Source organism: Mytilus edulis, chromosome 2, assembly GCF_963676685.1.
Source record: "Mytilus edulis chromosome 2, xbMytEdul2.2, whole genome shotgun sequence".
NCBI lineage: Eukaryota > Metazoa > Mollusca > Bivalvia > Mytilida > Mytilidae > Mytilus > Mytilus edulis.
The window spans coordinates 80,647,784-80,675,482 of NC_092345.1; the positions used below are offsets into that span (position 1 = coordinate 80,647,784).

At 31.3% G+C, this 27,699-nt stretch overlaps 2 protein-coding genes across 5 annotated transcripts; one reads left to right on the plus strand and one right to left on the minus strand.

The window, feature by feature from the left end:
• Positions 1–813: 813 nt before the first annotated feature.
• Positions 814–19,096, minus strand: LOC139513119 (uncharacterized). 4 transcript variants are annotated; one of them, XM_071301336.1, is made up of 6 exons: positions 19,000–19,096; positions 13,015–13,289; positions 11,534–11,675; positions 8,226–8,617; positions 6,693–6,834; positions 814–5,686 (listed from the first exon to the last, which is right to left on the minus strand). In XM_071301336.1, the coding sequence occupies exons 2-6, from the start codon at positions 13,272–13,274 to the stop codon at positions 5,648–5,650; spliced, it is 975 nt and encodes a 324-aa protein (XP_071157437.1). In that variant the 5' UTR covers positions 13,275–13,289; positions 19,000–19,096; the 3' UTR covers positions 814–5,647. The 4 variants fall into 4 exon arrangements, with proteins under 4 accessions (XP_071157437.1, XP_071157439.1, XP_071157438.1 ...); XM_071301338.1 differs by having other exon boundaries at positions 18,855–19,024; XM_071301337.1 differs by lacking the exon at positions 19,000–19,096 and adding an exon at positions 14,429–14,538.
• Positions 19,097–20,612: 1,516 nt separating this feature from the next.
• On the plus strand, positions 20,613–24,807 carry LOC139513115 (ankyrin repeat and SOCS box protein 3-like). The gene is made up of 2 exons (XM_071301302.1): positions 20,613–20,736; positions 22,210–24,807. The coding sequence occupies exons 1-2, from the start codon at positions 20,704–20,706 to the stop codon at positions 23,662–23,664; spliced, it is 1,488 nt and encodes a 495-aa protein (XP_071157403.1). The 5' UTR covers positions 20,613–20,703; the 3' UTR covers positions 23,665–24,807.
• Positions 24,808–27,699: the final 2,892 nt, after the last annotated feature.

Sequence of the window (27,699 nt, forward strand, 5' to 3'; positions counted from 1 at the left end):
CAAACCTGATTTTTCTGTGTCTTAAACAATATATTTATAATACAAGATATTTCCAGAAAGTTTTATCAATTCATGCTGTGAAGAAAGTACTAAAAGATCTATATAATCTAGAGAAGTGTATAGCAGTAAGAAACAATAAACTTGAGAGTTTTAATAAATTGTGGATTCTATTTACTCATTTGTTTCAATTGTAATTAAAGTCCTATTAAAATTCATATGTGAAAAACATGATAGAATGTTAATTTTTGAACTATCAAAAAAGCTACATCAAAAATATTCATCAGAAAATTATATTTATTTTTATTTTCTTTCTTTTTCTGTATTAATTTTTTCTTTTTTTTTTTTCTTTATTTTAAATTTTGATTAATTTAAATTGATTAATTTAACCTCAAATTTTCCATTCTTAAAAAAACGAAAAAAATCTTGAATATCTGTATGTTTGTTAAAATGATTATTCTAATATGATGAATTCATGTATTTGTGGTCCTTATTTTTGAACTTTTATTAAGTTATTTTTTATTGCAAATAAAAAATGTTGTATTATATTGTAACTACAGCTGATATATTTTTTTATAAAATGAACTAACAAATACTAACACATATATATATTTACATGATCTATTGCTAACATTAACGAGGCCGGGATAAGGTACCGGTATTCGATGTTTTCATTACTAACAAATGTACAGATTTCAATAAAAAAATGAAAATTAAAAAAAAAAAAAAAAAAAAAAAAAAAAAAAAAAAAACTTTAGTTGTGTTGATGTTGACATATTTTTTTTTTTTAAATATCCCAGTTATAAAACAAATGGATTTTATTTGTATCAATTTTTATTATTCAGATCACATACATACTACATATATAATGGTATAAATTAAAAGTACATGTTGTAAACAATATTTTAAGATGAATATCATTGTAAACAATTTACATAAATTGACTAGTATTTATTTATATGGCCAAGTATATAATAACGTATAGATTCTCAGTTATCTTCAGGAAATATAAAAGAGAAAATTCTTTCTTTATTTAATTGCAAATTTATAACTTTTCCAACATTGATTGTTGTGACCCTTGTCAAAATGGTTAATATCTTTTCCTGCCTTTACATAAATTGTGTTACATGATTTTTTAGGTGCCATTTTTTTTTAACAATTTGATATGTTAGATTTATACATAAATGATTAATAAATCTGTTTGACCTGAAGTATAGGTTCCTAAAAACCTCCTGATTTGCTCATAAGTAGGTTTTACACAGAAAGAAAAGAGGGACGAAAGATACCAAAGGGACTGTCAAACTATGAAGAGGACAATAACATATATTTATCTTCAGTGTTATAATATATTGTTATTATCATGGTGGAAGTTGGTTATATCCTTGTCTTTTAGTGGATAGTAATTTCATTTAGAATCATAACACATCTTCACTTATTTCAAAATGGCAAAAAGGCACTGTAGTTTTGCTTTTTATAAACATGTCAATCTAATGCAAAAATAGTATGAGATTCTTATGAGATCTGATGGTCTTTTTCAGGATTATGGACCTGTAAATTAAAAAAAAAAGTCAGAGAAATGTTGCACAAGTGTAGAAGAGATTCTTATTATGCTTCAATGGAACCACCATTGTTTCATTAAAAAATAATGAAGCCAAATTTATACAATCATAGACAACCTCCTTAACTTACAAATCAAAACCCAAGGAAACATAAATGTATTTTCACAATTTGTTTCCCTAATTTCTTGTTTCTTTTGAAATTGCCTAAACGAAAGGTCAATTAAACTATGAAACATATGACTAGTTATATTTAATTTTTTATTACTAAATATCACATGACATTAGAGACAGTTAAAATTCATGTTCCAATAGACATAGTCACGTCTTAAAAATCCATTTTGATTACTTCACTTTAATGCTATTGTCCATGGTTTATTTTGCTTTCTTTTTAATATCAGTTCATAAAAACAAAAATCATAAAAAAAATTAAAATACTGTAACATATAGGAATGGCTAGACTGCAACTGCAAATTTGATTGAGTGTGTCATAATCACATATTTAGTACTCCAGTACCTAGATTAAACTAAAATCTTTATATAAAACAATTCATAAACATTTTAAAAATTTGACAAGACACTTTTTGACATATAACAGATCATATTACAAAAAAATACATCATAAAATGCAACTAGTATCCAGTATAAAAACACATAAAAATATATATTGAAAAAAACAATTAAACATTTGAACAATAACATTGTAAATAATAACAATTTTCTTATAAAACACCAACAAAATGTTTGAAAAATAAAATTGGTCCCCTTTTAAAAAAATTATCTTTAATAATAACTGAAAATTGCATACGAAAAAAGAATAAAGGACGTTTTGACTTTGATAGTGATTCCATCACAGTGATATACCAAGCAGGCCAAATTATTCTGGCTGACAAAAAAATAAATCCTTTCAGCCATTATATTTTTTTGTTGGTTTTTTCTGTGTGCTTGTAATTACTAGAATAAGAGAAACAGTTTCAATCCCTGCATCTCATTGGACAAAATATTTCTACACTTTCAACAGTTAAAAATATTAAATATTGAGTATGCTTAGCAAGTGTTCATTTTAAATTTGATTTTGCTGGGTTTACTGGAGACATGTTTCATCAAACTCAAAGTATGGTAGAATCGGCAACACTCCTTTTGCGCCAATTACTGTTTTTCAGGGGTATCATTTGCGCCAAATTTTTTTTTCCAAATGTATCAATTGCGCCAGTTTTCGGAACTCATTTGCGCCAATTTATCTGAACACATATTGATCGTACATATTAAAGATTAATATATATTTAGTATCATTTTTGTCTGAGTGGAAATCTTGCATATATACACCAGACAGACCCACAAAAGTTAGCGCGTCAAATACTACGAACAGCATGCAAAAGAAAAGCTACAGAAAATATATCCGAAAGACCAGCTAAGATCATATGTTCGGAGCTATTCCATCATGAAGAAGACATCTACAGAAAAATGACTTGAAGTGCATAAGACAGTCTATGTACAGAGAGAGAAGATAACTGTACCCTGCCCAACCAAAAGTTCAGTAGAATTTCACGAAATTTTAAGTGAGGTAAGAGTGATCACAAATAAAGAAGAAGAGATGCGGGGCAGAAGATGCTTTTGCTGATGGAACATTTAAGTGTTGTCAGAAGTATTTCCAGCAATTGTATACAATACATGGATTCAGGAATGGACATTTAATTTATATTCCACTTTTATATTGCCTTTTGCCTTCCAAATCAGGAAACTGTAATAGAAAAATGTTTTCTTTGCTTAAGGAATGTTTTTCTCTAAATTGGCGCAATCGTATATTTTATCTTTGACGCAAATGATACCATGTAATTTTAAAACAGGTGGCGCAAACGTAGCATTAGAGAAAAAAAGTTGTGGCGCAAAAGGACGCATTTTTGGCGCAAACGGATCTCTTCCGTAGAATCTGCATGTCAACTTTCGTTGTTAGCCAGGTAAAAATTATGGAGATTATTATTTATACCCATAAATTTATACATTTTGTCAACTTTTTGCAAATTTCAGCATCTATTTATGCTTAAAAAAAATCTTATTTCAACTGGTTTTGTCATGTCAATTGTAAAATCAGGCATATTAACAAAAAAATGCAGAGCTTTTTGTTTATAATTAATTCCAAATACTTTGTGAAAAGTCATGCTACAATAAAAACAAAATCTTTACCAAAAATATGGTTATCATTTGAAATTTCATTGATAAAATGTCTCTTCTTATTATTACATGTATTACTTTATTTGAACTAAAAAAGGAAAGATAAAACATTTGGTGGTAAAAATAGAAATACATGTGCAACATATTTGATCTTGCACTTCAGAAAATAATGAAATATTTTCTACCATGTCACATATTACATGTGGTGAGACTTTAATAAAATATTGAATCTGTATGATAAGATCATAAAATATACAATTTACAATTGCCCTAGATTTATTAAACTTGAGTGAAGTGTGAATTGTAAATATCCTCAGTATGAAATAACGATTTGTTTTTTAGTTTCTAATGATGCATAATACATACAATGTTGAAAATACACAGTGGCGGATCCAGCCATTTCAAAAAGGGGGGTTCCCAACCCAGAGTAAAGGGGGGTGCCAACTATATGCTCCCATTCAAATGCATTGATCGGCAAAAAAAAAGGGGTGTTCCAACCCCCAGAACCCCCCGATACATATGATTCTACTGCACTTATTATGTCACTCTATCATGAAGATGCTCACACTACAAAATATAATGCAGTAATTTCTCTGCAATTCAAAGAAATTTAGAAATGTTAATAAATATCTGAGATTCTTAATTCTCTTTCCACTAATTAAGGATGAAATGAAAACTAAAGGATCTAATAGCCTTTTCATTCAGCTTACAAATATTTTATCTGATTAAATATGTACCAAGTCTATTTGCCAATAACTGATTTTATTCTATTATCACACACTTTTAACCCAATTTTAGACTGGTTCTGAACAAGACCAAATTAGTTGATACCCATGCAAAGCATAATAAGTTGGCAGTGATATCTTGACAGTTTTCACAATTTTTATGAAAAATCCTGTGGATTCATTTATTTTCGTGGGCACCAATTTTCCTGGATTGTGGAAAGCTTGCATATTCATGGATATTTTACTTCGTGGTTTTGATAAAGTCTGCATACATTCCTTCAGAATATTTGTATTTTGTTGAACATTTAAATTAGAGGTTTTCCTGTATCCACGAAAATTGGTATCCAACACGAATATTAGTGAATCCACAATAACTTCATTATAAAATGTTATTAAAAGATTTGAAAAACTTAAAACAAAGCACACATTACATATACATGTATATGAATTTGCTCTTTCTATTAGCTCTTCATTGTCAATGAGAATTTCTGTCACTCCTTAGGGAAATACCCGAACAACTATATCTCCAATTACAAAATCAATTATGGAATTGGCAAACAGACTATTCAAACTTGAATACATATAAATAGGAAAATCACAGAATAAAAATATCACTTATATTGTAAGTTTCACACAAATAAACTTAGTTAACAATATGTAGGGACTATTCCAGAGTTAACTATTAAGGTCCTTGGGAACACTTGATTTATGATCACACCACCAACAACACTATAAGTGCCTTAATAAACACAAAAAATGGAACTTTCCAAATATCTGTATATAGATATTTGTATTTATTGTTTATATCCAAAAACTAGTGTCTAAATTTAGAGGAATGTTCCAAAATTGATTGTTGAACTTATTTTTCCTTTTAATTTTCTAAGAATTAATTTATAAAATAAGAAAATTATATCATTGGGGCTGAAGATCTTAATAAAGTGTCTCAAGCTTTAATTCTGGAACAGCTTTTAACTTTTTAAGTACAATTATTATTATAACAAAAACATGGCAAGAAATATGACTGCATCAATCACTCTGTTATGGATGGTAAAGAAGAGCATACATCTCTTTTAAAAGCTTATGTAACTGTATCTGTGGTTTATTACTGTCATGGTTTAACTCTTGGATTTTTTCTGTCATGTAAAAACTATTCATACTGCAATTAACATGAGCTTTGTTAGTTTCTTTATCAGATGGTTATTTTACATGAGACCTGGTTCCTGATGCTGAAGTTATCTACAAAAAAAAAAAAAAACATCATTAATAGTGGAAAAGTCTATACTGTGGATTCATTTATTTTCTTGGGTATCAATTTTCATGAATTGCCGAAATTTTGCATATTCATGGATATTTGATTTTATGGTTTTGCCATATACAAAGCCTATTGAAAATATGTTATTAGTTGAACATTTGAATTTGTGGTTCACCTGTACCCACAAAACCCATAAGAATATAATAATGAATCCACAGTATACAGAATTGTCTTTTGTTTTTTATGCAGATGAGTTGAAGTCTAAATGAGGAAATCATCACATTCTCTTTTATTCTAATTATCTGCTATACTTAAAGAAAAATATAGTTATCTTTTGCAGTCATTATAACCCAGGAAAAGAAATCAAAATTACTGGGAATTTGAGGACATACTTAAGTTTTAGTTTAAATTGTTAAAACCATTTGGATACCAACACATTAAATAATAGCAACAACTCAAAAAAGATTAATCAATGTCCTGTACATGTTTTTTTGGAAGGTTAAGTCAACTAATTAGTTCTTTTTAGCAAATTTTTTGAAGATGGCCCTGTTTTAATGTATGATATAGACCCGATGATGATTAAAATATAAAAATATATGCATTTACATGGCCCTTTTTAAATTTTGTTGATTGCAGATAACTAAGTTTTAGAGTTTTGTTGAGTGCTGATAACCCAGTTTTGAGTTTTATTGAGTGCTGATAACCAAGTTTTAAGGTTTTTTTAGTGCCAATTACTAATTTTTACAGTTTTGTTTAGTGCCAACAACCAAGTTTTTAGTTTTGTTGAGTGCTGATAACCCAGTTTTGAGTTTTATTGAGTGCTGACAACCAAGTTTTAATGGTTTTATTGAGTGCCAATTACCAAGTTTTAGTTTTGTCGAGTGCTAATAACCCAGTTTTGAGTTTTATTGAGTGCTGATAACTAAGTTTTATTGAGTGTTGATAACCAAGTTTTGTTGAGTGTTGATCACCAAGTTTTGATTTTCTTACCTTATCCATTACAATTCTTTCAGATATATCTGATTGTTCTGTAGCAAACAAACTAACATGGTAAGGACTAAAAGTTTTCTCTATAACACCTTTGTTTGTTGATACTTTAGCCTTCCTCATAGGTTTTAATTTACCACCAATCCTGTAAAAAAAAGCAATCAAAATTATTACTGTACTTATACTGTAATCTCAATTATGATACAAATCAAGTTCCAGTGTCCCCCACATTGCACATATTTTGTCTATCCAAGGTATAAGGGCAATAACTAAAAAAAAACATTTTTTTGTTCTTTCAAACATTTCATAAATATCTTAGAGAGATGAAGGCTTCTCAGCAAATACAATGCATACCTGTAGCCAGGGGGGTTCGTCCGAACCCCCCTTGAAAACAAATAAGCACTGTTAAAGTGAACGTTCGGTTAGAATTGTGACTGTTAAAGTTGATTTCGTGAGTCCAAATAACCCCCCTTTGAAAATTCCTGGCTACGGGCCTGTAATGCAATTTCAATTATAATTAATTTTGCCCTCAGGTCTGATATTGGTTTCTTGTGGTGATACAGCATGCAATACAGATTTTGCCATGTATTATTCTATATGTATACACTTTGGTCTTACAATGGATGTAATGTCAATACTCAACTGTACTACATGTATATAACAAGGACTACCTATGTATAAAACTTGATTGTAACAGTGAAACCTACCACTGAATATATGTAAACTTGAATGTAACAGTGGAACCTATCATTGAATATATGTAAACTTGACTGTAACAGTGAAACCTACCACTGAATATATGTAAACTTGATTGTGACAGTGAAAACTACCACTGACTATATGTAAACTTGATTGTGACAGTGAAACCTACCACTGAATATATGTAAACTTGGATTGTAACAGTAAAACCTATCACTGAATATATGTAAACTTGATAGTAACAGTAAAACCTACCACTGAATATATGTAAACTTGACTGTAACAGTGAAACCTAATTGTACCATTTAATATATGTAAACTTGATTGAAACAGTAAAACCTGGTACTGAATATATGTAAACTTGACTGTCACAAGGAAACCTACCACTGAATATATGCAAACTTGACTGTAACAGTGAAACCTACCACTGAATATATGTAAACTTGACTGATACAGTTAAACCTACCACTGAATATATGTAAACTTGACTGTCACAGTAAAACCTATCACTGAATATATATATAAACTTGAATGTAACAGTGAAACCTACCACTGAATATATGTAAACTTGACTGATACAGTTAAACCTACCACTGAATATATGTAAACTTGACTGTCACAGTAAAACCTATCACTGAATATATGTAAACTTGATTGTGACAGTGAAACCTACCACTGAATATATGTAAACTTGATTGTGACAGTAAAACCTACCACTGAATATATGTAAACTTGATTGTAATAGTGAAACCTACCACTGAATATATGTAAATTTGACTGTAACAGTGAAACCTACCACTGAATATATGTAAACTTGAATGTAACAGTGAAACCTACCACTGAATATATGTAAACTTGACTGTAACAATATCATCTACTTTATCTGTAGTCCTATATAATCCATACATTGCTGAATCATCACATAAGTGGGACTTCATTTCATCAATGTTTCCTGTCCCTGTAGACTCTAGTACTATTGGAGATTTAGGGTCACCACCTTCATACTGAGCCAACATCCATGTGGTGTCATTGCCGTCTGCCTTTACATCATGAACGGCAGTAAGTACTTCAGGGGCTATTTGTATTTCTGCCCCACCTGTAGCAATTCCTGGCCCACTTTTAGTTGCAGGACCTCTCTTTGGAAGCTGAGTTTGTGTAAAACCTCTTTGTTGCATACCAGATGTGACAGTTTCTATTACTTTTGATTTTTTACCAGTATTTTCTTCTAACTGGAAAAAAAAAATCATACATGTTTAAAGATTTATTGATTTTGAAGACAATTTTTCATCATGTTTATGTTCAATGACACAGTTTCTTTGAATATCATTTGTATTTCTTTAAACTTAGTAATTTCTGATGAGATAACATTTTACAGAGTCAATAATGGCTTGGAAAACTATGGGTAACATTTTAACAGAAAAAATTGTTATATATGTCACCAAATTGTCATGTTGTTATTAATTCAAAAAAATATATAAAAATGATAAAAGGAAATACCAAAAATAACAGACAGTAAAAGAGATCACAACAACACCCGAATCCTCTGAATAAAATATATATGTTCCTGACCGTATGAGTATTTGGACCGTACGCATACTTTTCCAAAATACTCATATGGTCGGACCGTACGCATAGAAGTTGGTCAAGTTTATTAGATACAAATGCATATAACAGATCAACATAACTTAACTCTCAAATTAATATAAAATAGTTCAATTTTAATTGAAATAAAAACTTTATATTTTAACTTTTTTTTAAATTCACCCTTATTGTAATTTAAAATCTGTTAATCTCTACTTGTATTTAGCATGTCGATCTGAAATACATTAATTAATTGAATTTTGATCACTGAAATTGTAGAAATCAAAGTAAACATAATGTGGGAGGACAATTGTTTAAGAATATTTAGCAACTTTACAAAAAAATGCAAATGCAAAGGAACATGCATGAACTGCAAACATGATAATATAAAAAATATTAAGAAACTTGTGTCACCTTGGGCGAGAGTACCAAAATAGGATTCAGATATACAATTAAACAAATATTAAATTTCAATTGTTCGTTTGTTTATTTTATCCATCTAATTGTAATAATAACAGTTTGTAAAACTAAAAAGAAAGATTGTGATAAATGTTTGTTTAAATTTAACCCATATGATCCAATAACATGTATAATCAGCTTGTACTGGACCATACGTGTACGGTCCAAATACTCATAGGGTCTGGAACATATATACAAACAAAGATAAACTATCAGAACACCACAGGGTCTAGTTTCTCTGACATGGTACACGAAAAAAAAAAGAGTGTGGTTAAGCCAGTTTCATCTACGTACAGAAACTGTTTTTTGCTTATCTGGACCAAAGGTAAAACATGCAATAACAAATCACTATTTATGTCTAAAATGGGCAAAGACACATCAAAACAAGATTTGATTTAATAACACCTTTAGATATTGGATGATATTTTAGCTCTCAATAATGACGACTTCAGTGTGTTCACTGTCATTAAAGAGATTTATCCTGTTGAACTAACTTCAAATAAATGTAATACTAACAATGAATACTGCCCTTTCTGGATCTTGATATATATGTATATTTATATAACGGGAAGCTTATTACTAAAATTTATAATAAAGGAGATGATTTTCCCCCCTTCATTTAAATTATCTGTTTTCAGATGTTGATGTTCCCTGGGCACACATACATAATATATATATATTTTAAAACCAGTTGTTGGCACGATATGGGTTATGTTCCTCTCCTATAATTTATGATAACATAATACTAAACTCCTAACAGGAAGGATTGATTATCATATAATGAAGACATAATCTGTTGATCAGTTTAATAAAGGTCTGGACTAGTATGACAGTAGCTGTTAGCAGTCATTTGATTATTGTTATTTTGCTTAGTTTCTTCTGTTACCTTTTCTTTCATTAGATTCAGACTTCTTAAAACTAAGTTTTACTGTGCATATTACTGTGTGTTTGTTTACTCTACATTGGCTTTAGGTAAAAGGGGTGGTTAAGAACTCACAAACACGTCTCATAAGCCACATCTGTCCCAAGTCAGGAACCTCAAGTCTAGCCTAGAATGCTAAAGTCTAAAAAAAATCATTGAAGCAAGACAAACACCTACACATTTCAGCATACTATCTCTTATGACATTTTAAGTTTCAGCAATATATGCCACATACTCTGACCAAATTGATCTTTAACATAATCTGTATCTTTATTTAAAGGGTTAACAGTTCTACCAAAAGAGTCAAAAAATGTTAAAAGTTTCTTTAAAATTAAGTAATGGCTCAGTCAAACTCAATTCTTGTTAACATTGATGGAACCATGAAAGAAGAAGACACAGGGCCAAATAATCATTAATGAAAGCTAAGTGTAAATGTAAACTGTACCAAGTAAACTATGCAAAGGGTTCAAAGTCCAAAAAACCATGACTGAGGGAATGGAGCTAAACAATAATCAATGGATATAAGGTGTGCAAATATTAATACAAGTGCATACCAAATATAGTTGACTTACCATTTGTAGTTCCCCTTAAACTGACCTAAATGTAATTTATAAATCATGTAAATACTTGTACAAATTAAAAAAAAAGTCAAAATGTCTTCAAGGTTCTTGGAGGTTAGTGCATGCTTAAAAGCAGTTTTATACGTGTGCAAAAATGAGTCCTATTTCAGATTTTCAAGAAATTGTATTGAATATAAAAAAAAAAGAAGATCCATATACATATTTTTCTGGAGAAATAAATATTGGTGGGATAGGTTTATAGTTGCATTTAAAAAGCATTCAAAACATGCATTGTGTACTTCAAATTGTGATTACTCAATAATGTATTTACAGTATTGTTTCAAATGATATATTATTGCTGAGAACTTTCAAGATTAAATGATATGAAATATTAGGGTATCACCAGACAAATTCTTGATGTATAAATCAGTTAGGTTTGGATGTAACCCTATTAAATAATAAGTTTGCAAGTCGAAGGCTTCACCACAATGCAGGTATTTTGTCAAATCCAAAGCTTTTCTTACTTTACACATTGAGAGACTAATTGATTTCTACAGTAACTCTTTGACTCTTTGTTTATGTTTTTAAATCTGTGGACATATTCCTAGGGAATGGTGATTTACCTGCTGTAATATTTTATCTTTATCAAAGTCTTCTTTACTACTCGTCTCTATAAACAGATGGTAAGGACTGAGTTTTTCTTCCACACTTCCATGAACTACACCAAACCTTCCTTTCTTTACATATGAAACTTTATCTCCTACCCTACAAAATATACAATTTGATATTAGAACATGAACAATTTGTTTTTACATATTTTTTCCCCTGTTATATTAGATTAAAATGCAACCATCCATACCAGCATTTCCTAGAAAGATTTACATAACAAGACAGATAAATTTGTACTTATTGCACTGATTTATTGCAATTTGAATGATTGAACTGAAGGGAGACATGCAGTGACCTATAGTTGTTCATTTCTGTGTCATTTGGTGATTTTGGACTCTTGTGGAGAGTTGTCTCATTGGCAATCATACCACGTTCTTTTCTATATATACAATTTATTAACCTTTTATTTCAATTATTTCAGATTATTTTAGAAAAAGAAGTTTATTGATTTCTTTTTAAGTAAGCACTGAAAAGATAATGCCAAATTTTAGATATACTTGTTTTATATTGGAAATTGTAATATTATGTAAATGTTTTATAAGAGGTGAGACTCAAATAAAATATTGTATTGTCTTGTCTTGTCTTGTCTGTATACATTGTCACTTTTAAAATAACATCCCTAGTAAATGTTAAATTTCTTTAATTTCAAGGACCACATTTTTGAAATGAAGTCAAATTTCACTCAATCATGTTACAAGGGTCAATCAATGAACTGAAGATACCCTTTTGGACATTTGCAGATTGGCAATAGTGATCTCTTATAGTTACCTCATGAGACTTAACAAATAATAAAAGCACAGGTGAGAATCATCATAAGGGAATAGGTGATATATTAAAATGGTATCATTAAAACTGACTTAACAGCTTCAATATTTTAACAGGTGTTTTTTTCTTAGCAGTAAGCTACATACATGTAATAACTTGACAGGTATGATTTACCTACAACATATAGGTACAGTATGTGTGTATGTCCACAGGACAATCAATGATTCAAATCTAATTAATTTTTCTTTAAATTGAAAAAAAAGCCTTTTTTAAACACATGTACATGTACATATATTGTGAAATTTCCAAAATCACAAAACCGATATTCAAACTCATAAGTGGAAGACTGATGAAACCATGGCAAAACATAGTTGTACACAATCCATGGTGATAGCCTATCTTACAAATTTCAAAAATAATTTCAGGTGTACAGTTAATTTCATAACTTATATACTGTAAATTTAGAAATTATTGTGAGTTTTTTTTTATAAAGCGAATAATGCAATTTGGAAAATATTGCACTAATAAGAACTTACACTTTGATATCTGATACCTATATCAGTATTTTCCATAAAATTTAGCATTTTTGTCCATTTTTATAAAAATCTTAATAATAGATGCACACAACAATTTCTGAATTTACAGTATAAGGCTCAAAAGAGATACTTACCAATGAAAATAAACAAATTTAACAGTTGTTGACATATCAAAAGTGCTTTCATATCTGGCTAATGCATACATCATCTGTGTGTCATCAAAGAGTTCTGGCATATCTGACACATCCTCTCCTACTTTTAAAACAGTGAGTCTATTTGGGTCATTTTCTATATGGCCCACAACAATATAATTTTCTGGACAATTATCATCCCTAATAGACTTGATGCCTTCATCAAATGATACTTGATCGTCAAATTCAGCTGATGTACTCATTTTGTTTGGCTATTCCTGTTAATAATAAAAGAAAACACATTTCCAAAAATTGTCCATCAAAATATATATTCTTACATTAAAAAAAAGTTCTATTTCTATTTCGTTTGATCTCAGGGTTAAGGAAATTTGTTCTGCCAAGGTCATATTAATGTAAAGGAAAAACCAACTGAAATTTTATGGAACAAAATAAATAAATGTATTCTATTACAATGATTTATTTGAACAATTTGAAGTTTGTAAGATACTTGAACTTCTATAACAAAACTGCCATTAAGAAAACTCATTATTACGTTAACAATTATCTCCCCTTACACTGAATTTACTCTACCTAAATTAAAATTATGTGATGATTTTGAAAATATAATTGTTATTTTATTTTTCACATGCATGGAGCCTCTAGTAACGATAATTCAGATATATGCATCATTTAAATCATTAGCAACAGTGGAAGGCATCTTTCATACTTAGTAAGATTGTGACCTGGTTTGATCTAAATCTACACAGACAGAATAAAATCAAGTCATTTAAGGAAAATTACCCAAATAAGGATAAAATTTTTTTATTGCTCTCCATTTACATAGAAAAAACCTCTTTGTCTTTAAAAAATAACTTAAAATTGATCCACTTGATAATCATATTTTTGAAGGTAACTGGGTAATTTTTTTTAATGCATTGCATAGGGAAGAGCAAATGTTAAAAACATTAAGGAAATTGTTAAAATATGAGTAACAAAAATCATTAACTTCCAGAAAAGCTTCTTTTCTAATGCACTTGGTTCATCTGTATTCCTACATGTATTTTATGCTTTGGTATTAACTGAGTTATAACAAGAAAAAATTTGAAACAAGTAAAAACACTTTTTGGTGTGCAATTTTTCAGCATCGTCTAATTTTAAAATTACCTTCACAACTCACTCAGTTATCTAGGATAATGAACCAATGCTATATGTGTATCATACAAATATTAATAATATTCAATCTCTTTTGTATTTCAATCTGTGTAGTGGAATGTTAAATATTTTTTATAAATATATGACACCGTCAGACATAATTTATATTTTTATAATACTAGTCATGTAACTGTTATTTTTGTTAAATGCATTTTGCTAGATTTTAACATTTTCATATTTAAGCATAGAGATTTAAAAACCCTACCTATATATCATAACAATGCTCTCATTACACCTGGAAGTACGCCCCTTCCTTCCCTATATAGACACTTCCTACGACTTGTTACAACTGTAATTATATACATTCCTCAAGTGTGATGGTACTTTAACTAAATTGTCTATCTTTTCACAAGGGTCAGCTGTTTTGACCTTGCATAACTTAGTTATAAGACAGTTATATTTAATGTGAATGTATTTAAAACTAAGTAAATACATGTAATTTGTTCAAATTTCATAATACATGTGTATACAATAAAAGATGTACATGTACTGTAACAGATAGGTTAGGTAAGGCCCAAACATAGCCCCCCATGTCTAACTAAAATTTCAGATTAGTATAGTAGTCTATAGTATCACAATGAATCCTAGTAAAACAATGACAAGAGGTAAATATAAAAACAAGATGTGGTTTGATTGCCAATGAGACAGCAATCAACCAAAGTTCAAATGAAGAGGATGTTAGCAATAATAGGCAACCTACAGCCTTCAACAATGAGAAAAATATATATTTTTGAAAAATGAGCAATCAATACTGTGTATAATATCAATTTCAATTTTCCAATGTATTCAATGAAAAATTCAAAAAATGTTCACAGCCTGGAACTTATCATTATGTATGTACATATACATGTCATTTAGCATGTTATGATTGTGTCCTGAAAATAGATCTTGTTACAATAAACTAATAACATTTCTGACTTGAATATTCAGTTTTTCTAAACCGTGCATTTTATACTTCATAGACCATAATTTGGTTCAAAACTTGAAATCCTGGCTCAGATTTTTTTCTAAATTTGGCCTATTTTTAGTGTAAGTGATAGCATTTCATTAGCAAAGTTCTACAAAAAGTTGCTGTATCTAGAACTAACTCATTCATGTCATACGTTCATTCATCATCTTGAAACGTTTTGTTTTGAAATAACGGACTTGATTTTTGGAGTCAAATAATGTTCTTACAGCATCTACATGTACAAAATGTACCCATTAACATATAAAATTATAACTTAAAAATCAGGAGGATCCTGTCATTCTTTCTCCTATAAGCATTCAATTGAGATTAAACGGTCTTATTTGTAGATCTTATTTTGCTGAACACTTTAGCTTTTACAATTTCTTCTATCTATTATCATGATTATAGTTTCTGTAAAAACTTAAAAAATAAGTTAAAGTAGACTAGTCTTTCAAGGGCAATGATCTCCCAATTGTTTTGTTCATTTTTACTATCAAAATTTCTCTTATTTTTTTTTGATATTTTTCAAGATAATCTAATACATTGTACCTAAAACTTTAAAATTTCGAAAAACAAGAGTGCACACACTGAAATGTTTCGTCTTCTTTACTTACCATTGATATCATATTATGGTGGTAGTCCTAAATATAAAGCTTTACTACAACTATCACATTAACATGATCCAAGAAAATGAGGTCAAGGTCAGATAAACCAAACGAGAAATACATGTTTACCTTACAATCATTTAATACACTAAATATACACGTACATGTAGTTAACTTTTTGCTTATAGTTTCTAAAAAACAGACTCAACCAAGAAAACTCGACATTCATGATTGACCAATAAACCATGAAAATGAGGTTAAGGTCATGTGACCGATGCCAGGCAGACATGTACACCTTACAATCAATATATGGATGATTATGGATTACATATAGTTGACCTATTGCTTATAGTATCTAAGAAACTAATTTAACCATGCAAACTCAACATTGACCAATGAACCACCAAAATGAGGTCAAGGTCAGATGATACCGGTCAGACAGACATATACAGCTTACAATCCTTCTATACAAAAAAAAAGTGAACTTTTTGTTTATAGATGTATAGCTTAAGACCAAGCATAAAAACGTAACACTGAGTAATAATGAACTGTGAAAATGAGGTCAAGATCAAATAAAACCTGTGAGACTGACATGAACTGTTTGTACATCATAAAATATTTCCATACAACAACTATTGTTGACCTACAAAATGTATTGCATTATAGTATTAGAAAAAAAAGACTAAAACTCAAAAACTTTACTTTGACCAATGAACCATGAAAATGAGGTCAAGGTCAAATTAGTTTACACCAGCCAGTTGAACATGTACACCTTTAATACAGTAATTCCATACACCAAATATAGTATACCTATTGCATACAGTATAAGAAAAATAGACCAAAACATGAAGTAAAACATTTTGAATGCAAATTAAACTATTTTAAATTGGTTAATGTGAATTGAATTATTTGTGAAAGCAGCATAAAAGTGTATTGAGTATGTCTGTAACTCCATGGTGTTGTGGTAAATCATTACAGTCCCTGGGAAGAAAGATTTTCTGTAGACATGTTCTTTCTTGGTAGACTAGAAGCGGTTTTTACCTCTGGTTCGGTTATCATTTGTGGTTAAATATTGGTGACGGTCTATGTCTATAAGATCATGCTGGATCTTGAATAGCATGCATGTTTTCCTCCTTTCTTCAAGGCTTTCCCATTTTAGAGTTTTTACCATATACATGTATATGACACAACCTGTTCAATGATCAATTGCCTTGATCTTTTTTTGGGGTTATTGTGCATGCAAATTCCACTGTAGGTCTCACCATGGCAGACTACGCGAATGAATTTTATTTTTACAGGACATTCGGTCTGGTAAGCATCCTAGCTTTACCAGACCGAATGCAATTTTACCAGACCAATTTTTTTTACATCTAATTGTATATTATCCGACAAAAAACAAAAAACATATGACTTTGTTGTGCCCTACTCCTCCCCAAAATGCACAAATTAATTAAAACAAAATGATGTAACAAGAGGGGATATTGTTATGAAAGTTGTGCACAATTGCTTGAATGCATTTCAGTGAAGAGTAATGTCCCATTTTATTGGATTTTGACAATGTTTGTGAACTTAACATAATTTAGAGTTTCTGTATAAAATATTATTTCCTGTTTCTTCTTTCTTTTTCATATATCTTTTGGTTTTCAATTCTTGTGGTTATATTTCATAGCTAAATTTTGTGATCTGCTTGGATTTTTATTCATTTATTGTATTTAAATCGGCAAACCCGGAATTATCCTTATCCGTTCCCAGAATCTGATCCGGTTTAATTTACATTTCCGGCTGTGCCAATGATGGCATCCATTGTTGTTTTTGACAGTCAGATATGTTTTTACCCGGATTTACACATTACTGGTTGGCGATGTTCGGCATAAAGCTAGCGGTTGAACAAAATAAACATCGCTGTGATGAATAATAAAGATGAAAATGAATTTGAGATCGTTTGGCAATTTTGCTAGAATGTTAGAAAAATCCATGAAAAAAAATACACTGTACATTCGGACCGGAATTCAACAAAATTTTACCAGACCGATCCATTATTCACCGGATTTGTCCGACGGTCCGACGTATTTCGTGTAGTCTGCCATGGATACATATATGTATGCAGATGCCATTATAGGTTTTGTACAGCCTTTAAGATTTAATCCTAAAGTTAGATTACCAATGCCTACTATATTATCTATGTGTTTGTCCCAGGTTAGGATGTTGCTGATGGTTACTCAAGTAGGTATTAGCTTCGACTGTATCTAAAGTATGACCGTGTAGCTGGTATGATGTTTGTACCACTGGACGATTTTTTGGTGATATTCTTATGACAAGACATTTTTTGGTGATATTCTTATGACAAGACATTTTTTGGCATTGTACATGTATCTCATCTGCCATTTGTTTTCCCAGTCTTCTCATGCTGATAAGTCTATCTGGTGAAGTTCTCTGTCTGCTTGTTTGGTAATGGAATGAAAGAGTAGGCTGTCATCACATATAATTTGGTCTCTGATGTACATGTAGATGCTGTTTCTGGCATGACGTTAATGTCGGCCAGGAACAGTAATGGTCCAAGGACTGTGTCTTGGGGTACACCAGAGAGCACTGGTACTTGGGTGGAGACAGCTCCCTCGAGTATTACGCTCTGCTTTTCAGTATGTAGTAATGAAGGAAGGGGGAATCCATTTGTTGGTTTGGGGGTTCAATGACACCATAGTGGATTTGGAGTGTGATGCCAAGATATTTTTCTGAATAGGTAGATTCAAATGTATGGTTGAGAAGAATCTAATAATGTGTGATATCATTTTCTTGTTTGAAGCAATGAGTACTGTACTTTTATCTTGTGTAAGGCCTTTGGGATGGACAGACACAAACTTTATCTAAATCAGCAAATGTAAGACTCGACTCAGTGCTTGAGATAGAAGAAGGCATGCATTGGATCAAATGACATTAGAGGCCATGAAGCCTAAAGCTCCGAACTATTCTATCTGAGACAGTTTCTTAATCTTTAGTTTACAGTAAATGAATCGAAAAAATTGCCTGAGATCAGGATCCGGTTTGTTGAAACCTGCCTAAAGCACAAACACTCTTACCGGTCTGTCTGACACTTCCTAATGCCTTCAACGGAACTGAAGATAATGCTTTCTAATCAGAAGCACAATTGTCACATTGATAGAAATTATTTGTAAAGTAAAAACCAGTAAAACCGTGTGGTTCTGTAAACTTACAGACACTTACCACGCCCAGTGTTTACGGAAGTTCCAAAAATCCCGGCAAACCTCGTTTTCGTCAAGTTACAATACAAGTTATCTCCCTTAGACCGTCTCAATATTTTGTGGACTGGTGAACAAATCGCCACAAGCCCGCTCGTCCTTTCTAAAAGTACTCGAATGCAAACAGATATACTTATCTCTGTTAAATGGTATGTGTGACAAAAATAAAACAAAAAAACAACGAAAAAGTATCAATCATTATATAATCTAAGATAAGACTTAACCGGACTGGAATGGAGTGAGTGATTGACGCGAAATGATTGTAAGTTGTATGTTCTATTTTTTTTGGTGTTTACCTGATATAGCCCCATAGGGAATATAGAGCATACATGTATACATAAGGAGGGTTTATTGATTAGTCATAGATACAATGAATTTAACTCGCACAATCGCAATACAATAAGACTGTAACAAAACCCTTAGTATATTGTATATGATAAAGTTACATAAAAAAAAATCTAACTCATTTTGACTTTGATAAATTTCCCAACAGCATTAAGGACCGGATTGTCCTCATAGCTTAATAAATAAACGGATTATTGCTGTCTGTCCAGTTTGGTTTTTTTGGCAAAGAAAGTCAAAGAGAGCATTATCCATATCTATTAGATTTTTTTTTACATAGAGTTACAATATACATTTCATGATCTTCTTCATCTCAGCCATGCAGAGGAGCATTTTTTTTTAAAGATTCTTTCATTTCGTGGAATATTTGAAAAAAGGCCAATATCAATATGAAGCACATGAGCAGATGTATACGTAATTTGCAAATAGCTCTTCTAAAGTCAAAGTTCTTAACCAAAGAGAGATAATTTTCGTTACCAAAATTTTGTTTAAATTTCAAATATTGAACAATTATCCATCAGAAACATTTTTTTGAATAACATACCAGTTGGTAATATATTTAGTGTGAATGGATTTGCTATATATATATTCAAAAATCTATCTAAAACAGAATGTTTGGCTTCTGGTTTATTATTTTTTTTTTAATTTAATATTTTTTTTTACAAGTTATATAAAATTTGAAGCTTTTGGCTTCATTTATATAATCTGATTTAAGAATGCAAGGTCTCTTTTTGTCACCCATTGAGTAATCATTGGGAATACGAAAGGTAACTGTAGTTAAGTTCCTCCTTTCTCATTATCTTTTTTTATTTTTTATTTTTTACGATACATGTATTTCATTTTGTGTTATCATTAAGTCATAGATGTTTTTTTATTGAAATTTTGTCTCTTCTAACAGAAACGTGTTTTTCTGGATGTGGGGTCTTCTATTTCACATGTTTCAATAGAACTTGGATGCAGCAAGACAACTTTTTATCTAACATTTTGTTTTTTGGAATAATGCCATATAAAAGTCATATATAATTTTGGTAAGTGACTATCGACACCAGAAATAACAACAAGAAAATAGATGAAAATTAATACTTGATTTCCAACGTTATTCAAAATGGCATTTCAACAAGCAATGAGAATTCAGATGTAAAATGAAAAATATAGCTTAATTTAAAACACAAGCTTCATAAAATGGTTCGTATCAACATATATAAATAATACACCTGTGCACGGCAGTAAATATTTATTATTATCGGGTTATACCCCCAATAGTAACCTCTTACGTTCCTAATTACATATACGCGTGTGTGTTTTGATACTGAGCTATGTGAAGAAGATGGCATCAGTTGATGAAAGTACAAGTAACAAGGTAAATTAATTCATGCAACCCTTGTGTAACGATTTTTTCACTGATTGATTGCAAAATATTATTCAATAATTGAGGAGGCGATACATAATGGAGAAAAGACTAAATCAAATCTTCCATTCGTTTCTCCTTTCTATTTATACATTAAAAAAAAACAAGTAAACATACGGCTCGCTATAGTTCTATTATCGCTTGTCGGGTCTTGTTCTCCGTCTTGTCTGACTTGACTGCGTACTTTAAACGACAATAGTATGACCAGTATTTTATTGATAACAAACATGTTTATACCAAACTAGTTCAGCACATTCATCTGATTCCATTTGACCAATATTTTGTTAACTGATTAACAAAAATGTAGCAAAAATGCTACAAAAAGGTCAAAATGTTTCTGTAATATGGAGTGAAGTGGCTGTTGTTTAAATCCATGTTTTTCAACCCTACTGTAATCCAATTGTCTAACGTTTTGGCAGTTGCTCTTTTTCTGAAAGAAATACGATAATGCATTTTTTTTTAATAAAGTCTTCCAAAATACAACATAAATTGAAATTCCATTTCTAAAACATATTGATTAAAATTTAATGTTATAGTTATAGTTTTATTCACTTAACCGATGTAAACTATGCAGTTTCTCCCAAAATAGCTTGTTGCACTTTCTCCCAAAATAGCTTGTTTACAATAATACAAAGAGTCTTGGAAATATACCAAGTTCGAATTGCCTATTGAGTGATCCACTCTTGTTCAGTGCATAACACATTTTCTTTTCTTTTTCTGAAGTACAAAGTTGAAAAAGTTCCGGAGGTCTTAAATTCTAATATCTTTCCTTTTTTGTTACAATTGTTCCAATATGCTACACATATGTTGATCATATGGCAATGATAAAGTATAACCTACGGTTGATTTTCCTGGTTTTTTTTTTCTTCAAAAAAGCTATTTTTTAAGGGGTATTTCTTCTTGGAAATGAGGAGACCAGGATGGTGGCAGTGCACAGACACTTTTCTCAGAAAATAAATTCTTTTTACCTTAATATGTTATACTAAGAAGGTTGTCCTATATGAACTATTAAGGAATATATCGGATTTTTTTCTGAAACAAGTGCCTATGCGACTTTGTGTATCATGCGCAAATAAGAATGAAACCTGAAATATCAAAGGAAACGTCAAACAAAAAATACATCCAGTTACAACTGTGTCAACTGTCTAAATTTTTAGGCAAATGAATAACGTTAAAGGATGTATATATTGCGACAAAATTTCACTCTATAGTCCAAACAAGAGGCTGAGCGTCCCAAACACTAAGTCTTCTTTATATTAGAATTTCACCGAGAGAGAAAAAAAAACAAAGATGCTTTAGACGTCAAACACCATACAATCCTCTATTCATAGTATCAATTTTAAAGCAACTTGTTGAACATTAACTTGCTTAGCACTTTCAGAAGTAATTATTTTCAAAATGATATAAAATATATCTTTTATTTAGGACGAGGGAGAATTAAATACTAAAGATGACTTAGAAGAAGATAAGCAAACGTCATGGTCCTTAGAACAAAAACAAAGATTGCTAGCAGATGCCATCAGTATGAAATCGCCCATTGATGATATAAAATCAATTCTAAAATGCGGCGCTGATATCAATGGACCCGTTAAAAAGGGATTACGTCCTCTTCATTATGCTGCATACGTGGATTATGTCGAATGTGTCAATTTTCTCATTGACGAGGGTGCGGATGTGAACACTTCTGATGAAATTGGATATACACCACTCCATTTGTGTGCCCGGAAAGGTGTATACGGCTCAATGAAGGCGCTAATCGAAAAGGGTGCGTTGGTAAATTATTGTGATGCTGATGAAAATGAACTAGCGGAGAATGTCAGAGCAATCGGTTATCTAACGATGGAACCATTAAACTTAGCCATTGAAAACAACAATGTCGATTGTGTTAGACTTTTGTTGAAAAGCGGGGCACGCCCAAATCACCAGTATTTCATTGGATGCCAGTTAAACGTCATGAATCTTGAGAACTTGGAGTGTTTGGAAATTTTATTAGAAAATGGTGCCGACCCAAATTCGTTTAATAGATGTGGCATTGCTCCATTAATGAAAGCTTGTCGAGAACATAATATTGAAGCAGTAAGAATTTTGATTAAACATGGCGCGGATATAAATGCGCAATGTCCGTCAAGATTTGACCAGAAATTTCCGATACATTTTTCAATAGAAAGTGGCAATATTGCTATAACGGAACTTCTTATCAAAGAGGGAGCACAATTAACCAGATCAGAAAACTATAGATATAGCCCGCTGCACGCAGCTATTTTAAAAGGCCGTTCGGATATCGTCTATTTCCTGCTTCTACATAATGCAGTTGTTGATGAAACAACAGACGATGGTTGTACTCCACTTATGCTTGCAGCAGGAACTCCCGAACTGAAAGAACGTAAAGAAATCATCAAGATACTGCTTGAACATGGTGCAAATGTAAACGCAAGTGCTCAGTACATTAGCTACATGCATCCTTGCATGTCACCCATTGTCGAATACTTAAAAAATTCTCCTTACAACGCAGAAAAGGACATTTTATTATTGCTGCTCAAGTATGGAGCAAAAGTCAATATTCGTCTGGATGTATTAAGGTATCGCAGACAGGATCCATTCGGAATACTCAACTATTTAGGTAACTGTTCAGACAAAGAAATGATGGATATACTGGTATATGCTGCTCAGGATATACATAAAGAACATATACAAAAGAATGATATTCTGAGTCCAGTGGAGCGTCGATACCTTCTTAAACATGCTAACACACCAAGACCTCTCAAGCATACAATACGATTGTTAGTTCGAGATCTCTTAGACGATAAAGTTCTAGACCGTGTGGACCAGCTGCCGCTCCCGAGTTTCATTAAGAAATATTTACTATATGAAGTAAATTAAGAAAATAATTGAAGGATCTCAAAACTTCTACATCAGTAGAATATTTGTGTTTCGCTTGTTTTTCGTTTGATAATAATTTTTTTTAATTTTTAAGACAAGAGGATTTTGACAGCTATCAAGGTCCAAACTATACCGCCGCCTCGATATAGTCAAGGCTGTAAACCGCTATACTAATTAAGCAACCCAACTTTACTTAAGTCAATAAAAATGACTAAGGGGTGCAGGATTTACAATTCTCTAAAAGTTTGCTACTGCCAAGTTCAAGTGTTGTATACATAATGTGATAAATTTTGCCATTAAAAAATTAAACCGAAAAGCAAAAAAAAAAGCAATTTAAAGGAAATACGGGAGTTAACAAGGGGACAATCAAAAATCAAAAGCTCATTAGTCGAAAGGACTTTGATAACGCCATGGCAAGAAACGTAAGATTACGAAAAGACAAATCATAGGTATAGGAAGATGTGGTACGAGTGCCAATGAAACAATTCTCCATCCAAATAACAATTTATAAAAGTAAACAATTATAGGTCAAGGTACGGCCTTTAATACGGGGCCTTGGCTCACACCGAACAACAAGCTATAACGAAAGAGCCCCAAAATTACAAGTGAAACCATTCAAACGGTAAAACCAACGGTCTTATTTATAAAAAAAAACCGAGAAACATGTGTAAATTAAATAAACAAACGACAACTACTGTACATCAGATGCCTGACTTAGAACAGTCAGGTGCAAACATTTGCAGCAGTACATATTACGCTTAAGCTACAGACTGAGCAGTATGAAGCACGCACAAAATACTGGAAATAATCACAGGTGCTCTGGAAGGGTAAGCAGATGCTGCTCAAATTTATCTGGTGCGAGTTTGATAAAGTGATGCAAGTTGTAATAATTAGTGTCAGGAGTGTTTGAGTGGTACGAATTGGCCGATGACCGAGATGTCGGACAGTACATCAACTGAGCATGCTCGAAAGCGTACAAGACACTGATCGATAACGGTCTCCGAATTTGGATATATTCTCTAAAATTGGCGTTTTCTGTGAAAAAAAAGATTATTTCAAAGACAGATTTTTTTATGGTTTCAGAGGAGTTGCAGCTCAATGAAATCGTTCTCTTCCTTTAAAAGTAAAGATATATTTATCAAATGGTGTTTTGTTCAGTAGATATTTGAAGCAATGCCATAAACTGGTACAGTAAACGGTAAGGGATTAAATCTGTAATAATTGGGCCACAGCTAGAATTCATAAATTTACTAATCACTTGTTGATATATTTGATCAACCCCCCAAAAAAACATTAATTATCTCTAGCCAAAACATATAGCCCGGTGACCAAAGTCGGAATTGTGAAATTTGAATAGTCAAAAATATTACACGGCAGGTTTGGCTTTTTGTATTCCTTCGTTTCTTGCTATGGCGTTTTCAATGTTCCTTCTACTAATGGACATTCAATAGGTATAGTAAGATGTGGTATTAGTGCCAATGAGACAACTCTCCATCCAAGTCACAATTAATAAAAGTAAATCGTTACAGGTCAAGCTATGGTCTTCAACACGGAGCCTTGGTTCACACCGAACAGCAAGCTATAAAGGGCCCAAAATAATTACTAGTGTAAAACCATTCAAACGGGAAAAGTTTAACAAACAGTCTAATTTATATAAAAACGATTAAACTGACAACGCCATGGTAAAAAAGGAAAAACACCAACAGACAAACAATAGTACACAAAACACAACCTTGGATACCCGTGACTTCAATTTCCTGACTTGAACCGGCTGTATGTCTCTAAGAAACATTAGAGGCAAGAGTAGTTAATCGGTTGCGTCAACAGCATTCATCACGTGCCATGCGAATCAAAATTATCAACATGTAACAAACAGGAATGAGATACAAATGTAACATGCATACCAATTTGGCTTGTTGATAGTATTAGCCATGTATTAACTTAAAGCATTTATCGTATAAACATCTCAAAACAAAACCTGTTCATTGTGATGGTTAAGAAGGTTACCTTGGTTATGCTGAAGGACAAACCGACGAACATAAGCCATGTTACATTTATAAGTTATATAAGGAGGAAATATAGTAGCATATATAGTCATCCAACTGTTGTATGAGCATCTATTTTAATCATTATTGAATTTCGAAGTTAAATTTATATACAATAAGAAGCTGAAAAATAATGAATGGTAATTTCTTTGCCAATTTTGAAAACCTCTAGAACCGTGTGAATGTGGAAAGATACATACGAGATTTTCACGAGAAAAAACGCATCACCGCATTTATTTCACCGTTCATTTGTTTTATGACATACGGTGATTCCAAACATGTATATAGCGTATTACATGACAATCTAATATTGGGCAGAATCAATTTGCGCCAATTGCAGTTTTGAAAAGATATTAATTGCGCCACTCTCTTTTATTTTGATGGTATTAATTGCGCCAATAAATGAAATGAAATTGCGCCACATTTACCTGTTAATATTTGTTACCTATATCATACCTGTACATGTTTTACCTATATCAAGACAAGACAAGACAAATACTTTATTAAAGTCTCGCCACTTGTTACATATAAAATATACAGCTGTTTAAAACACAAGTTAACAACAAGAGCCACTCTATAAAGAGTTTTCAGAGACTATAAAAAAAAAATTCTTAGGCCACACCAATTTGATTCCTTGTTCGACGGACCCGCCCGCACCTATTTTTTTCAAAACAGAATTTTTTTATTTTTTTTATATTCCCGCTTCCCGCATCCGGAAATGTAATCATGTCCATTTCCAGCACCGTTTTTTTGTAAATATTATAAAAAGATATCAACATTTGTTTTTAAAATCACAGTCTAACCTGTATATAACGATTTTAAACATAAAAGCACCCCCACCACACTGTGTAAATATCTGTGAGAATATTTGTTTCAGCATGAAACCTATTTATCCAAGGGAGTGCTCCGATAAATTTACAACAGCGGAAATACCTGTAAAGAACAAACAAATGGTTTCTTTCCCCCTTACTTATATTCCCTATCAAAAAATGTTCGTTGTTAGAATAAAGTACAATGAACTTCTGAAGGATTTGCCTTCAACTGCAATTATATTATATGCTGGCAAAACAAAACTATCCATAGCCGCTGCATGTTTATGCACCTGTCCTGATTGATTCAGGGGCCTGTCGTTCAGCAGCTATCGTTTGTTGATGTAGTTTATTGGTATTTTTCCGTTTGGATATATAAATTAGATCATTGGTTTTCCTGTTCGAATTGTGTACGCTATAATTTTGGGGTCCTTTATACATGTAGCTTGCTGTTTGGTCTGTATCAAAGCCCTGTGTAAAAGGCCATACTTTGACCTGTGTTTGTTATTATCAGGTTGAGAACAATCCTCCCTCAGACAAGGGGTCATTTTGCTGATGTAGAAAAGAAAATAAAAATACCAAGGATTTGTCTAGTTCTTCTATACAAAACCTTTGAAAACTTAGGATTTTGTACTCAAAAAGAGGAGAGTTACATCATATTTTAAACAACTTTTTCTAAAAGAGAGGTCCACTTATTTTGAATAATATTAAACTGTTAAAGTAATTGTGTTAATTTAACATGGTATAAAGTCCAGGAATATTACAAAATTCTTGGACATGTTTTGACCATTTAATACCAGATAGATATATATAGTTCTTTGAGAAAATATGAGCCTTTTGTACAAACAAATATATTATAACTTATATTGATTCCTCATAAAACATGTAAAAGGGATATTTATAACATTAAGGGGTTGCCCCCAAACTGATTATGACTTGGATGGAGAATTGTCTCATTGTCAGTCACACATACAAATTAGACCAGATTTAATTATTTCTTGGTGAACAATGGTGAGCAGGGAAAAAATACTTCAGAAATTAAAGAAATGTCAAAGTACAAGTGATGAATCAAGTTTTAATATTGTCAAAACCTACTATTTATGCAAAAAATATAATTGCTCGCCTTTACTTTTCAAGCTTCGCCTCAAAAATTTGCAAATTAAATATTTTTTTTTTAAATT